This window comes from Hemibagrus wyckioides, linkage group LG01 (genome assembly GCF_019097595.1).
Source record: "Hemibagrus wyckioides isolate EC202008001 linkage group LG01, SWU_Hwy_1.0, whole genome shotgun sequence".
In the NCBI taxonomy this organism is placed as follows: Eukaryota; Metazoa; Chordata; class Actinopteri; order Siluriformes; family Bagridae; genus Hemibagrus; species Hemibagrus wyckioides.
This window is the reverse complement of record NC_080710.1, coordinates 22,891,841-22,908,326: the sequence shown is the minus strand read 5'-3', so window position 1 is coordinate 22,908,326 and position 16,486 is coordinate 22,891,841. Positions and strand designations below refer to the sequence as shown.

At 38.4% G+C, this 16,486-nt stretch overlaps 1 protein-coding gene across 4 annotated transcripts in view; it reads right to left on the bottom strand.

The window, feature by feature from the left end:
• The window catches only part of cep162 (centrosomal protein 162), a 29,573-nt gene extending 13,511 nt beyond the window's left edge, over window positions 1-16,062 (bottom strand). The window contains exons 1-21 of one of the 4 annotated variants that reach the window (XM_058396141.1): window positions 15,823-16,062; window positions 15,486-15,571; window positions 14,749-14,908; window positions 12,382-12,699; window positions 11,032-11,175; window positions 10,770-10,938; window positions 10,577-10,656; window positions 10,037-10,098; window positions 9,867-9,897; window positions 9,094-9,219; window positions 8,792-8,974; window positions 7,912-7,993; window positions 7,590-7,839; window positions 7,231-7,456; window positions 5,864-6,006; window positions 5,558-5,749; window positions 3,768-3,905; window positions 3,329-3,441; window positions 2,789-2,894; window positions 2,584-2,710; window positions 2,325-2,488 (exon numbers count right to left, since the gene is read on the bottom strand). In XM_058396141.1, coding sequence (XP_058252124.1) covers window positions 2,325-2,488; window positions 2,584-2,710; window positions 2,789-2,894; window positions 3,329-3,441; window positions 3,768-3,905; window positions 5,558-5,749; window positions 5,864-6,006; window positions 7,231-7,456; window positions 7,590-7,839; window positions 7,912-7,993; window positions 8,792-8,974; window positions 9,094-9,219; window positions 9,867-9,897; window positions 10,037-10,098; window positions 10,577-10,656; window positions 10,770-10,938; window positions 11,032-11,175; window positions 12,382-12,699; window positions 14,749-14,908; window positions 15,486-15,545 — 2,874 coding nt within the window. In that variant the 5' untranslated portion in view covers window positions 15,546-15,571; window positions 15,823-16,062. Of the gene's footprint in view, window positions 1-2,324; window positions 2,489-2,568; window positions 2,711-2,788; window positions 2,895-3,328; window positions 3,442-3,767; window positions 3,906-5,557; window positions 5,750-5,863; window positions 6,007-7,230; window positions 7,457-7,589; window positions 7,840-7,911; window positions 7,994-8,791; window positions 8,975-9,093; window positions 9,220-9,866; window positions 9,898-10,036; window positions 10,099-10,576; window positions 10,657-10,769; window positions 10,939-11,031; window positions 11,176-12,381; window positions 12,700-14,748; window positions 14,909-15,485; window positions 15,572-15,822 lie in introns of all 4 variants that reach the window. The other 3 variants (XM_058396138.1, XM_058396139.1, XM_058396140.1) reach the window with 3 other exon arrangements.
• Between the last annotated feature and the right edge of the window lie 424 nt (window positions 16,063-16,486).

Here is a 16,486-nt window from a genome sequence, read left to right as displayed (position 1 = left end):
CATCACCTGTGAGTTCTTGTGTCATAACCCCATGCCATCTTTTGTGGTATAATTTCAGTGGCCATGTCTCCGAAAAAGGGTAAATCAATGTTGCCAGGAGGAAAGTTTTGCGATCAACCATCGAGTTGAAACAGATTAATTTGTTTTACATTATTTCATATGGGGAAAAATAATTCGGTTTTCGACCAGACTTTTGGAACGAATTAAGTTCGAACAGTGAGGAACCTCTGTACTATGTTTGGCACAAAGACCTTAGAAGCAGATCCTTTAAGTCCTGTATGTTGTGAACTGGGGCCACCATGAATCAGACTTGTACAGCATATCCCACAAATGCCCGATCAGACAGATCTGTGAAATCTAGAAGCCAAGTCAACAACTTGAACACTGTCATGTTTCCCCAACCACTCCTGAGTGTGGCAGGGTGCCTTAATCTGTTAAAAGGAGCCACTGCCATTAGGGAATAATGTTGCCATGAAGGGGTGTACACTGATAAGAGATATGTGTCAAAGTAACATCCACATGTATGCCAGGACCCAAGTTCTTTCCAGCAGAACATTTCTTAGAGCATCATACTGGTGGCCATAAAGTCAGTGGAGTAAATATCTATGATGGAAGACAGAAAGGATCTTCACTGCTGTCCTCACCATCTGCTGCAGTATCTTGTCCTCAGAGTCGGTGCAATTACCAATCCAGGCAGTGATTGGTACTCTTGGCAGTAAAGTAAAATTTGGTGAGGACTGGGGGTGAAAGATGGGCTTCTCCCAGCCTTTGTAGAAAGAAGAGACACTGCTGGGCTTTCTTGGCTATGGGGCTGGTGTTGATTGCTGCACAGTTGCAAGTAAATAGAGTGAGCAGCAGTGGATCAAGCACACAGCCATGGGAAGTGCCCGTGTTCAGTGTCCAGTCCAGGGTCCAGGGAGGGGGACAGTAGCGTTTTAATGTGCATCATGACAAGCATCTTGACACACTTCAAAATGATGGTTGACGAGTGCTCCAGGATGGAAGTCATTACAGCAGGGCATACAGAGACTTTGACATATACATCTGTGTTTATATGCTTGATACTTGGAAAACTGATATGCATCAGATCACAGAGTGAAAGATATTTACACTGAATGATGCAATAACAAAGCAAGAACCCCTCGAATGAGCAGTTTACTGCTCTCCCATTGGGAAAAAGGTTTCAAAGAATCCAAGCAAAATACAAAAGACTCTTAACAGCAACAACTTTTCCTCTGCAGGCAGTCTGACTTTTAAGCAAATCAGCATGGCGTCTCATCTTTAAGATGATGGAAAAATTACCAATATGACAATATGATTCTACCTTGTACATCCAAATGTCACTTTAAATCACAACCTTCTTTTACTGGACTGTACAAAGAAACTATTGCATATTTTTACTAAATTAATTTCTTGTATTTAACATTAGAATACTTGCTATCTGTTGTCATTTTTCTTGTCTATTGCTGTTTTACGACCTGTGTCCTGGATGAACCACATTTTGGTTCTACCTCAAGACACTGTGGTGAAAAAGACGAGCAGATTAAAGCTTCATCTTTAAATGATATCCTAAATTTCCAAGTGAGCTTAATCACTATAAATAATGTTATCATCTAGGTCTCATAGTGTAGACAAATAGTTTCAGCTCTTATTCTTCCTGAAATTTTAGTTATTGCTGATAATCCACTAAATAGGTAATGTCAAAAAAATTAATAGCTTTTAATTACTGACCCTGAAAAACTTCAACTCCCCTGGTATAAAGGGTAAGGGCAAATCTTACAGGGCCAACACTATTAACAGCCTCATTATCAAATTATCAATAAGACTGTTACAGCTTCATGAAATAGATAAAATTAGAAGCAATTAAGGATGACATTTAATCTAACAACCACTGGTCAATTGCTGCTTAGGAGAGGTCTTTATCTAACACCTTGAAATTTTATTGTTATTATTGAATAGCATGTGATCTCAGCCTGAACTCCTGGTGGTCCAGCGGCAGGATCCCGCACTCTCATTGCTGCTGCCTGGGTTCGTTTCCCAGGCAGGGCACTCACCCAACCACTGAAGAGTTAACTCTCAGTGCCAGTCTCAAGCCCGGATTAAATGGGTGGTCAAGAAAGGCAACAGGCTGTGCCAAATCGAAACATGCGGACCAAAAGATCCGCTGTGGTGACCCCAAACAGGGAGCAGCCGAAAAAACAACAGCGTGATCTCAGCAAGATTAAAAAAGGTGAAATTTCTCAGTTACACACCAGGTAAACTAATGTATTCTGTCACATAACTGGGAAAAGGTCAACATGATTACAGCCAGATTACCACCTGACCTGCTCAGTTAGTCTCTGTGTCTCTGCATTGGCTGATCGGAGTCTAGCTGCATCTTTGTCCAGCAGCTCCTGATTCTCGGCATACCACTGCAGCCTCTTCTTCAGTGCAGCCACCTCTTCCTTATGCCTTTCCTCCAGCAGCTTCAACTCAAAACCTTTATCACCTAAAACACACAACCACAGTCTCATGCTGGAAAATGCCACATAATTCACAGAGGATAAACATGTAGCTTGAAACACCCACACCAGCCTGCTGTACCCGTGGTAGAGATCACTTGTACTTTTGCCAAGTCCCTTTCTTTTCTCATCATTTGCAGGTCCACCTGCAGAGCCTGTTTCTCTTGTTTGAACCTGCGGCTTTCGTCCTGCAGCTGTGATTCCCTTCTCTGTACATACAAACACATATTCTAAACACAAAACCAGACACTTTTTAAAGAGCTAACAATTACATTTAAGCAAATTACCTGTGCAGCCTGTAGCTCAGACAATAGTTCAGCAAGATTGTATCCATGGACAGCAGTGCCTATATTTCCAATTGTTTTCTGTTTACTGCTCTTATTCAACTGTTCCCTATAAGATAGTAAATATATTCGGGTAGATTATCATTATTGATTATTAATAGTCTTTAATACCAGTATCACACTTCCTACATACAAAAATACAAACTCTGGAAATACTGTAGTATATTTTTACAAATAAAATAAGGTAATGAAGCAGTACTAGCATGATCTAAATTTCATATGCCTCATAAACTGACCAACCTTGAGGTGTAATACATATTTCACTCTCCAAGTTCAGCGGTTATGTAACACAAATCTCTATTTACACAAATTGTAACACAAATGTTAATTTAATGTGTTGCAAAACTCTAGTTTTTTTTTTTTAATTCAACCCTGCAGGAAAAACAAAAAGTTAGACTACAGTGTGTTAGTAGACACGAATCCTGTGACTGATGTTATGGGACACAGTTTTATAAGAAAGAATGCCCTGATGGCATGACTTACTTAGTGATCGCTAATTCGGTGAGCAATTTCTGATTCTCTGCAAACATTGCCTCTTCATTTTGCTTATTTTGTGCCTGGAGAGCCTTCATCTGCAGGTACAATTTTTCATTCTCCTGCAAGTTAAAATCATTTAAACCAGTCAGGAGTGAAAATGAATGAAAATGAATTCAAATCACATACAAGGAAGAGACAGTTTCAAAATATTACATTCTGAACCTAGGCATATAAAGTACATAAAAGAAAATGCACAAAGCAACAATGTACCTTATTAAGTCTACAGACACGGGCAAGAGGGGGTATAATAAGCATTATTAGTGGTAAAAAGTGAATTAAATTGCATTTTTTCCCCCTTGAAATCCCAAATTAGCCATCCATTCAGCAATTTATTTCCACAACGAACAGCAAAACTTTTCAAGCAGCGGCAGAGAAATAAGCTTACCATATGGTAGCCTTGAATTAGAGTCTCCTGCTCCTTCAATTCCTTCTCAATCAGTCTCAGTTTCTCGTCTTTTTCTGGGTCTGAAGCCTCACCAAAATTCCATCTGTGCTTCCTGATTGCCTCTTCTGCACTGTGCAACTGAAGGTCAAATGTTTTCTATGACATACACTATACTTACTCATATAAGACAAGCTCTAAAAGCAACCCTTTTTCAAAATTCCACAACACAATACATAGATGCATCCTTTTACTGAAAAGAAAATTCATTTCTGATTCAAGTGCTACATTCTAACACCAACACATCTGTGCTTAGACCACCAACACTGAATTTATTATAGCACAATGTCGGATTCTTGGGTCTGATTGGTTATAAGGTATTGATTAATTTTCTATAACAAGGCAAGGCATTTCACAGGTTTATAATAATGCATTTGCTCTGACATGTTATTGTAGGTATACGAACAATTCACAAAGACTATGCCAGACATTCCAAACAATTTAAGCCTATAATAAATAGCTTAAAAAGATGTGTTATTTAACAAAGAAAAAAAATTATAAGCATCATTATGGTGAAACTTCCTGTGAAGTGACATTTACATGACATTTATGAAAAGATGTTTTGTTATGTACCACAAGAGACTCTACAGGCATTTGCAATTTCTCTAAAGCACTGACAAGCTGCTTTCTGCAAGCTTATTAACTTAAAGAGAGGAAAAATGAGATGCTAGATGTTTACAGCTGCTACAACATAAGTGATAACAGGAACTTGTTCTGAGGATGTTCCACAACATTTATCCTAACTATAACCACATAAGTAGTAGGATGTGCCATTCTTTAATTAATAAAAAATGTAATTGCTTGCAAATTGCTGTGGAAAGGCGTTATTTAAAAAAAGAAGAAGGAACTTTTGGAGTGGTAAACACACCATCTCATCATGCATTAGCCTTAGTCTGTTGCACCACATTTAGCCTGCCAGATAAGCTCAGGAAGAGTTGAGAAATGGAAACTGGAGGTTAATAAAAAAAAAAAAAAATCTTTCGGGTTTAGTCACCCAATCATGTGCTGTAGATGAGACTGAGTGTTGTAGAAAGGTCGTGATCGAGATAAACATTAAAAAGCCCAGTAAAAGCCTTGCGCTCATCTAGGATGTCCATCTTTAAAAACACTCTCAGAAAGAGAATACAACTTATTCACTCTCACAAATACAACCCCCAGTGAGTGAAACAAACACCACGGCAAACAGTGGAACAAATCCAGCCCTTACTATGACTCTTCTCTTAAAACAAATTCATCAGAGAAAGGAAAAGCCTGGAAAATCCATATTTGATGCAATTTAAGTTGATCTTATTCATAGACTGTTGTTTGGTTTTGCTAAACATAGCATATGTAATTCCTAATGACTAAATATGAGACTGAATGAGTACCTAATGACAGTTTACACTTTTTTCTTTTTTCATAATCTACCTCTACAGAGAAATTCTAGCCTGTAACACCTAAAATGACCAAAGTCTGGAACAATAACCACAGATTATGTGCCACCATGAGGTTTAAGAAAGCCAATGTACTGACATAACAGTTATGATTTCTTTTATATGCATTATTAAGAAAGCCAATGTACTGACATAACACTTATGATTTCTTTTATGTGCAGTATTAAGAAAGCCAATGTACTGTCTTAACAGTAATGATTTCTTTTATGTGCATTATGCAGCAAAATGTTTTATTGAGACTGTGCATGTAAACAACTGATTCAAAATGAGGACGCATAATACCATAAAAGAATAATTAACCTTGCTCTGCAACATATAATTCTCCTGTTTGAGAGCGCTGATCTCCTTGCTGTGATCCTGCTGGAACTGCTTCTCCCTGTGGAGATATTCTCTCTCTTTCTGAGCCAGCTGCAGACGTATACGCTCCAATGAGGAGTACTCTAATGAAAGGTCATGGCCTCTGGCTACAGCTTCTTCTTTCTCTGTCTCTCTCTTTAACACAAGTGATGCGGATAGGAAAACAGACAGAAGAAATGCACACACTGCAGGAACAGAGATTTAATAAAATGAGACAAAAGAAGAGTAATACAGGAGGAATTTACTCACTTTGCTTTGTTTTGCCTGCTGTACTGACTGCTCAGTATAGCCAGTGTTTGGACCATCTGCTTCCATCCTGTGTTGTAAAAAGGCAGCAATAGACTGTATCGAAGCAACAAGATCATTGCTTACCTTCAAACCAGAGTCTGGACCTACACAGAGACATGAAGAGCATGTTTAAAATAGAAAGGAAAAGAAAAGATAACCCTAACACAGCATATCAACAAAAATCTTTTGCTCTTTTAATATTTCTCAATTTGTGCCAATTTCTGGCTCATTTTTGACATCTAGTGGTTTGACTTCAGGTTTACAATCCACGAGACTTCACATAAAATTCAACAGCAGTGGAGATCGTAAAGGACACACATTTGCACTCAGTGCACAAGTTGCTGCTTTATCAGATTCAAAGCCTGCTGCAGGTTATTGATCTAAAAAATGCTTCAGAAACTTGTCTAATCTTAACTGGCTAAGGCCCATGCTTTACTGCTACAGAACAAATCTGGGAGGTATTTATGGGAGAAAAGCAGGCCGGTTTGAGAGGTGAAGAGGGAATATCAAATCAGGGCCATTGCACAAGCATAGTGCATAATCCATCTGGAATGTCAGGTTTTTTTGGGGTGGAAATAAACCACTGGTAGGTATACCAGCAGTAAGACATCACACAAACTGGTCAAGAACAGTTAATGATAGAAACATGGTGAGAGCTGTGAAGAAAAATAAAAACACCACTTAGTGACATCAGTAACCTCCACAGGGCAGGAGTGAAAGTATCACAATCCACTGTTCCTAGAAGATTTTGAGAGCAGAAATAGAGAGGCCATGCCACAAGATGCAAACCACTCGTCTGCAGTAAGAATCCGAACTCACAAAGAAATAAAGAGATAAGCCACAAAAGTTCTGGAACCAAGATTAATGTCAACCAAAGTGATAGAAAGGCTAAAGTGCAGAGAAAGACAGGAGCTGCTCGTGATCCAAAAGATATGAGATCATCGGTCAAGTGTAGTAGAGGTAGTGTCATGGCTTGGGCTTGCATGGCTGCTTCTGGAACAGACTTCATAATCTTATTGATGATGTGACTCACAATAGTAGCAGCAGAATGTATTTAGAAATCTACCGAAACATTCTGCCTGCCAATGCATAGAGAAATCCTGCAGAAAATTACTCAAAAGACACTGCTAACCAGAGGTTTTAGACAGGCTGAATCAATCAACAGACCAAAGCCAACTGAGCAGCATTTCACCTCCTGAAGAGAAGACTGAATGAAAAAAACTCCTAAAACAAGCACCACCACAAAGAAGCTGTAGTACAAGCTTGGGGAAAAGAAAGAATGCAACAGGTTGACAGATACTGTGAATATTAAGCAGAGGGGTTAATACCTTTGACAATATGGGTTTGACTAAGAGAAGAGATCCTTTTGGATGGTTGGTTTTGACTCTTCCTTTGAGTCAGTGGAGATGGAGGTTTAGCTAATCTGTTGGGTCTGGTTGGTGTGGAGGCTTTGGGTAATGGCTTGATGTCAGCTTTCTTAGTTTTTACAGTTGGGACTGAAACTTTTCCAGAGGCAGATGAAAAAGGCGGTGCGGTAGTGGACCTGTGTGGAACCTGCATAAAATGTTAACAAACCCGTCATAATTATCATCATTAACACAATCGCAGCAATCCTATTTGCATTAATGGTCAGGCCATGGTATTGAGACTATATTCATTATAACTTTTCACATCTGACAGACTTCACCTGAGACTTCTTGCCTCTGCCAGAGGCCACAGGAGAGACCTCAGGGAAGTCATCCTGCTCCTGCATGAGCCTTTTCACCTCGTCTGTAATGCTCCTGTGTCTGTGCTGGGATGATGTTTGATACTGCTCCACTGCTTTAGGGCTCTCATTATCTGCTTCTCTGAGAGCCAGAGGAGAGTGCTTAGCTTTAGCTCTTGTAGTGGGGCCCCCCGAATCCAAACTTTCATCCTTCTTGTCTACAGCTCCTTCACTAAAACAGAAACAGCATCAACCTATCTATTCCTAATAATCACAGAGAGGTGTAATGCTCCAGAGAGCTTACCTTAAGGCATCAAGACACAAGCCGATAGTGATTCCTGAATCTGGTCCAATAGCACGCATCAGTTCTTCAGCAGTGGGTAAATCTTCAACACAAACAAGACAACAAGAAGTGATTACGTTAGAGAAGCCTCATGGTGGGTGGCATACTGGTAAAAATGAGTTAAAAAAAAAAAAAAAAAATTCCATCTGGTAGTTCTCTCTCCAAAACATTTAGAATTTAGAGTGTTGCAAAGTGGGTCTGGTTGAGAATGAAAACGTGGAGAGAAAGAAATGTAGAGTCTGGCCACAGTTATCATGATTTTGAGCACATATGGCCTTGTGCAAGTGTGAATTTTTCAAACATAAATTATGCATCACATTTATCTAGCACATGAATCAAATCAATTAGCTGTGCATCTCTCTACAAGATGCAGAGAAACAGCTGGCCTGGGAATAATCAGTTTGGAGTGATTCATATTTAGATAAATGCACAATACTTGCTACTTCTGTTGAATGTCTACTCACAATAGTCTTTTTTTTAATAAATTTATTCTCCTGTTTGTTTCTTTGTAGTTTTAATTAAAAATTCAATTAAAAACACTCTGTGTAAAACCTTATTTTTGTGAAAGACTCCAGTGAATTTAAAAAATGTACCTATAGAAAGACAGTCATAAAATGTGTCTATCATAGTATATACTGTTACTATGCAAACTACTGAACTATAAGACCTCAATTCAAAATTCAGGCAACGCCGCACTCCCCTAAGGAAACCAATTTCAAACCTCAATAACCCGAGTAATCAAAGTGACAGGCAGTTAAAGCACTTCAGTTCCCGGTATAAACATGTCTCACTGAAAAGCTCATTATAATGCTCTGATCCGTGCAGACTTACTCTTACTGACCTGATTCTGTTGTGGAGCCATGCTGTGTGGTTCTCTTCATACATTCTGGAGTGGAGAGAGAGGAGGGACTCCTACTACGCTCCTCCTCTCGCTCCTCACACTTGCTCACCGAGTGAGTGATCTGCCTGTAGGCCTCCTGCAGAGCCTCCATGTCACTTGCCCCGCTCTGACCATATGACAGTCCTACAGAATTTGACAGCAAAACAAAACATGAAGACCCAGCAAAATAAGCAGCTTATTAAAATGACTAGCATTAGCTTATAAAAGCTTATCTTTTCTACCCATTAGAAATGTAAACAGACCTGTGGTGCCTTGCCCTGATGCCGGTGCCATTCTGGAGTCAGGGAACTCAGGTTTCTCTTGCACATTTTTGGACAAAGCAGGCACTGGAGCTCCATCCGTGGAGTTCAAAGAGTCATGCAGGGACACTAGCAAACAAGACACTTCAAAATTAGCAGCAAACACACACACAGTGTCAGGTATAATACTAACACAATACATTTTAAATACAACTAATTTCGTAATCTGTAGTCTAGTCTGGATTCATTTCTTCCCTTAATACCAGACTGAATGACTGAGAAAGCAAGGTAATTACCTCAAAGTTAAAACACATTATATTGATAAAAACAGGAAACTGTCCACATGCTCTGTAAGAAAAACAGAAGCATCATTATGCTGAACCATGTGCCAACCATTTCATGGATTTTTGAGCATACTGTACACTTAATCCAAGGAAATAATTGCAGCCTCCACACTGCAACCTTTTGACTATTTGCTCTGCAGTATGTACGGTCGGTAACTGTCACAGTGAACTGCTAGAAATTGATGGGAATAACAGTTCACCAAATGCCAGAGAACTACCAGCAAGGGATAGATAGATAGATAGATAGATAGATAGATAGATAGATAGATAGATAGATAGATAGATAGATAGATAGATAGATAGATAGATAGATAGATTAGATAGATAGATAGATAGATAGATCCACACACAGACAGATAGAACTCGGCTGTACAAATTAATGTGATTAGTCATGATGAATTCCACTAATCTGAAAGCAATGTATATAATTACCTTTAGCAAGCATCCCACACCTTTCTGGCTTCTGCAACAGGAGGAGAGAAAAAAGAAATTCCCTTTAGAGGTTTAGAGTATCTACAAAAAACGAACCTAGCAAAAAAATAATGTGCAATTTATCCATAACAAAATTTAAAAAAGGTATGTACACTAAATTATGTCCTTACCTTTTCTTCAGATTCCTTATCACTTGCCTCATCTTCAAAATCATCACTGTAAGCAGGGGATGCTGGTGTGGAAACACAAAGCAATAAAATATACAACACAATTAATTCAATATACTTTTATCCTTTGGTAGTATTCTTCCACTAAAGGGTCACCAATCACAAACCAAACCTGACTATTTAGTTTGCAATAAAAAGATGCTTCCTTACGGTGTGACTGAGGACTCAACATTACTATTCAAATAAAGGCAGTGTCAAGGTGCATGTACATAACTTTCTCTGTGATTGCCTGATCTGCTATCTACATACATTTCCTTGAATATACACTCTGGTCATTGCTACCGTTTTCACATGATAGGCTATCCTTCCTCTCTCACTGTTACAGCCTCTGCTCTGAGCATGTAAGGTATGTTTGTGTGATGTATACTGTATATGCATGCATATATGTATGTATGTATGTATGTATGTATGTGATGAGGTAAAATTCCCACATAAGATCCTACACATTATTCAGAAATAATAACTTGTGCAGGACTCCCTCACCTGGAGTGTCTTTCACAGAACCCAAATCTCTTTCTCCATCTACACTTTGATTCTGCTTCATCAACGAGTCATCGTCTTCCCTGAAACACAACCATGCACATACACACAAAACACACATACAAATGTATAAATATCTGCGGTTCTACATGTCTAATACATGGTCACTGATTTTCCCCCACTGTCTTTGTAGCACCTTTGAGGAGATGCAAGAGCAGGGCTGAAGGATTCCTGGTCTTTGTTCAGTCTTGATTCTTCAGTCACAGACTCCTTGTCCAAAAAGCTTGCTTGCTCCACTTCCTCATTCAGAGTTCGCAAACCCAAAGCGGCAGCACTCTGTGCAGATCCATAGATCACTAGTGAATCTGTGCCAAACAGAAAATATTTCTGGTTAATGCAAAAATGAGCAAATGACCCAATGTGTCAAACAGAACGACGATTACGAGTGAAAGACCAACCCTCTGGCTCTAGACTGTCTCTGCTGAACATGACCGCCTCCGCTCTGGGCTCATCATGAAAGCATCGTTCTTTCGCCTGATCTTCATCAACCTCCTGGATGGTTTGGGACTTCCTTAAGGATTTGAGGAAGGTCTTCCCAAGAGCTATCATTTTTGCCGGCAACATAAAGGAACATAAAAGAAAAAAAAAAACTGAAAGAATTCTCGTAGCAAAACTAAGACTGGAACATGAATAGGTGCATTAGCTGCACTTTACATTTGAATTGCAAAAGCACCCTTACATTCAAGATGTCATTCAATGTCTCCTCATACATGGTATTATGCAGCCACGTTTAATTACGGCTAGTGTTTACACAACCGCCTGCTACATTAGCAAGTAATTACTGGATAGAAATTCTTTACATGCAAAAAATAATTAAATAAAAATACTGTAATTACACGCATTAAAAAAATTAAGCAGGGCTTTCATTTGGCCCAACTCAACCCAAGTGAATATATGAATTACGAAAAATGTGGTTTTTAACATATTTTAAATTTTTATACGAATTTGCTCATTCCACATGATAAAACCACGACTGAATATATTAAATATTCTATATTTTTATTTTTTGAGCAAGAGTAATGAATGTAAAAACATAAAAATGGACTGAAACCACTGAAAACAAATGTCACTCAGAAACTGCTCAGAACTGTTCCTCTCTTGTACAGAGTGTAGTAGCAATATTCCTTTTAAAATATGCATGGATCATATAGTTCTGGTTGTACGACAGGTTGTTAGACCCACATGGACAGCTCCATTTCCTTTGGGCAGCTGTGATGCTCAATCCTACACCTTTGTGATCAAGATAATATCAAACAGAAAATATGATCAAGTCAAACGGCACCATTTAGACACATGTTGAGAATCTGATCTGATACAACACCAGAAACATAAATGAATGACAGAAGAAACTCCTGAGTGCTGGACTTACATTAATTTGCAAACGATATTTAGACAGTCTGTCTGCTACCTACATACATTTCCACAATTATACACTCGGGTCAATGTACATCACTTCATCGCTACCATTTTCAAATGATAGGCCATCCTTCTTCTCTCACCATCATATTCTTTATTACTGTTCTTATTTATGACATTCTTTTGCAGTTACCTATATTTTCCTATATCTTTTTTTCCACCTTATGTCTATGCCTATTTTATTTGATATTTTAATAACTTTATTACTCTTTACACATGCTTATTTTACAGGCCCAGTATCAGCATCTCTGCATTTCACTAACACATTGTACCCTATATAACTGGGCATGTGACAAATAAATCCTATGAGTCCTATTACAGATATATATTACCATCGCTGCTGTTCCATGAATCACACTTTTCTGTAGGAGGATTTTCAGAGACAGTCCCAGTGGGATGGTGGGAATTCTCAGCCATATCTGGTTTTGTACCACTTGACACAGTGAGAGCTTCATCATCTGAAGCACTTCTTCCTTCTGAATCACTGGACATTTTGGAGGACTGTGGCTTTGGCTTTGATATAATGTGTTCAGAGCTTTGCTGCCTATCGGCGCTATAAGAAGGCTCTTGATTAGGCAGATGGAGCTTGCCTTGATGTCTAACGTTGTCGAGTGCCTTGCTGCGGGGTTTAAGGACGGGTTTAGAGGGGACTAATGGGCAAGGCACAGAGCAAGAAATAACACAAACAAGTTACAGAGCCAAATGAAATAAACTGATTGTAGGAAGGAAACCAAGAATAAATGAGGATAATGTTATTTTACAGGGAAGCTTCAGGGATTCACACAATGGAGGAACAGTCATAAGAAAACCTATGTTAGGGGGTACTGAGTATTAATAGGTAAAAAAAATAAATAAATAAATAAAAAGCTGTACCCTGAAATGGACTCTGTCTGCTGTCCATGGCATGAGTGTCCACAACATGGGTGTTTTTATTCCTGACAAATTTAAACTTACCAGCTTCATGTGGGTTAGCAAATAGGAGAAATAAGAGATAATCACAGAGAACAAGGTGAATGTCAAAAGATTTTTTTGTAAACACCAAAGACACAAAAAGCAAGGAAGATGATCTCATAAAGATGCCCTGAAGTAATAACAGATCAGGGAATCGCACAAGGAATAATCTGATTACAACTTAATCTGGTTTTCTAGAATCATAGGAGCAGAGGGAAGCATGGGATGAAGCAGAATGGTCTCATTTGTCAGGCTGGATACGAATGAATTCATTTGAAAACTGTTCATAGGAACATTTGCTGTTCATGAAACTCCTGCAAGTTCTGCAAAAACGCAGATGCTGCTTAAAAGTTAAAAATGCGAATATTTAAAATACAATTCAAAATGTAATGAATATGTATGGGATGATTTTTCCCCAGAGGATGAAAGCTTGTGTACAAATGGGATTTGCAATGGTGCACAAGAAGCCCAAGAGACTTTGCTGACAGTCACTAGCACTGCTGTTTCTATAGGTATCCATTTTCTCTCCTCTGTATTTTCATGTCAAACCACTGTTTCATCTCATTTAATTTACACCTTATTCTGCTTTTCTGTAATTTGGCTCCTTTTCAGTTGCCTTAACACTGATACTATTTTAACTGGATAAAGGCAAAAATCTACTAAAAGAGAAAAAAAAAACTACTAAAAACCATTTAGTAGTCAACTCATGCTTACAGCATGTGGAGCATTTCCTTTTACTGAGTTTTGTGAACATCACTAAATGCAAACATGTGTAGGTTTTGTATCAAAGACTTGCCCAGGAACTTAGACAATGTGCAAATATGTCTTCCAGTTTCAGAGATGAACTACAGAGTGAACTAACTGGCAGCAGTCATCTGTTTCAGAGAAGACCTGTGAACTAACTGGCAGCAGTCATAAAGGCATTTCAAGTTGGCTGGGCTTTGGGGAAGATGCAGTGTTCTGCTACAACTCTGGCATGTGTTATAGACAAATGACTCACCAGACATGCAACAGTCAGATATGCTCTTGTTGCCAACATCATGTGTTTGGCAATCAGAATGAATTCTACTAAACTATGAGTGTTTCTTTTCCAGATCACCTCAAATTAATGTTTATGTTATTACTGAAAAGAAAAAAAAAAACCCTGTGGACTAGAGAACAATTTAGCAAATCGTTATGAATACCTTTTTAAATGCCTTGTTTTGTTTTCTAAACCATGTTCTACCTTTCACAGTCATTCCACAAATAAATTACTTATGACAATATGAAATAAGGGAGACCTTGGCTTTATAGAAATGCTCATGATAATTCGCAAATCTAGGCTCTAAACAGCCAAACAATTTGGTGTTTGACTGTTTTTTTGATGACTGCAAAAAACCCTAGGGTTTGGGGATCTCTCATCAGTAGTGGCATGTTATTTCCCAGTCAGTGAATACTTTTTCACTCTTCTAATCCATTTCTGTCACACAATTCAGATAATATTAACTTCTACAGGTCTCAATGCATTATATAGTAATCGTTGGTTGAAGGTTTTTGCTAGGTTATATTGTGCGCCATAGCTTTTTGCTACCCACCACTATTGCTTAGTTTCGGCGAAGTATCAAATGATGAGCATTAATAAAACCTTTAACATGTTAGTTTTATGCAAATCAAACTTTTCGCATATTGCATTTATTACAATAGAAATTTCAGATCAGAGGTTTAGGTCTCCAGTCTGAATTGCATCTAAACATCATTACTGAACCTACCTTTTCCCAGAGTCTCATCACTGTCTTCATCTTCTTGCCACCAAAGCACTGAACTCTGGCTTTTCTTCTCCTGTTGCTGTTGAGGTGCCTTTCCTAGGTTATCCAAAACGCTGGGACGCTTAGAGCTGCTGCCCAAATCAACCGAGTCATCAGACACTGACTGTAAAGATAACAGAACATAAATATGATGAAATAGCATATAAATGTACACACCATGCTGGGATATGAACAGAAAAGAATTCCACTGTGCTGTAATGTACGTGTGGCGATCATAAAGGCTTCATGCCCGCAGTTCTATCCTCCTTCGGTATAACGTTGTTGATGTTTAGTTTGATCTAATCGGTGTGACTGTATTCAGCCAAAAAAATCCAGTAGAGACTGACGGATGTGGATCACAACGAGAACTCAATTACCAATGTAACCTTTAAATTCTTTAAAATGGAGTTTTCTATAAATGTAGAAGGCACGGCATGTTTCAATAGAAATCTTCAAATGAGATTTTCTCTCTCTTTTTTTTTTTTCACTTGGAGGTAACCAAGCTTGAAAATGACACCACTTCCTGACTTGTTTTTTTGTTGATACAAACAGAATTAAGGGTCATCGTACATCATAAAGTAAAATAATATATAATATTACCATAACAGTTGGTTGATGCTCAAACCAAAATTAGGTAATTTCTCTCTCTCTCTCTCTCACACACACACACACACACACACACACACACACACAAACCTTACCTCTTTCAAGAACTGTTCAAACTGTTGATCCAACTCCTCTTGTGTCAGTCGATAAGCCATTTCCAGAGCAGGTTAATGACATATCCCTGAGCAGAAAAGTGAGTTAGCATAACGAGCTAGCATCAGCAGTGCAGACAGGTGTGTATGACATGTATATACCTGGTAGTGGGCTAGTTGTAGTCTAAATAAAACAATGTAAATAGATGACATGCAACCCAGTTAGGGAGCTGAACTTAACACACACACACACACACACACACACACACACACACACACACACTATAGTGCACTAGCAGGTGTCCAACAGAAAGTCAGTTAAGATGTTAGACCTAGTTACCTGTCTCACACATCAACAAACAGGACGCTCCAACCTCTAGCCAAGACTGTGCCACGTTCTTATCGCCTCTTAAAACCAAATGCTCCGAAATAAAAAATAAAATAAAAGCGACCACATTAATATAGACTAAAGTGTAATATTGTTTACGTTACTGCTCCCTTTTTGTTGTGTTGTTTTGATTCCCGCGACAGTCCCTGCGGAAGGATTACTTTTAAGCGCATTGGTTCTTCTTCTTTTCTTCTCCTCTGTAAGCTCAGTCATTGAGGGCACGTCGCCACCTAGTGTCCGTCTGTGTCATCACCGGTCAAGCCTCTGAAGGGGACTTGTGCACACAGCTCCGTTTACTTTAAGGAGTAAACAAACAAGTATAAATAAATAAATAAATAAATAAATGAATAAATAAATAAATACAGCAACAACAAAATGTATTGGGTTTAATTTGGATTCTGTTTTTATTTCTTAAAATTCTGTTTTTATCCCATGTTGATCTATATTCTTAATGTTGTTGATCTATATTCTTAATGTTGTTGATCTATATTCTTAATGTTGTTGATCTATATTCTTAATGTTGTTGATCTATATTCTTAATGTTGTTGATCTATATTCTTAATGTTGTTGAGCTATATTCTTAATGTTGTTGATCTATATTCTTAATGTTGTTGAT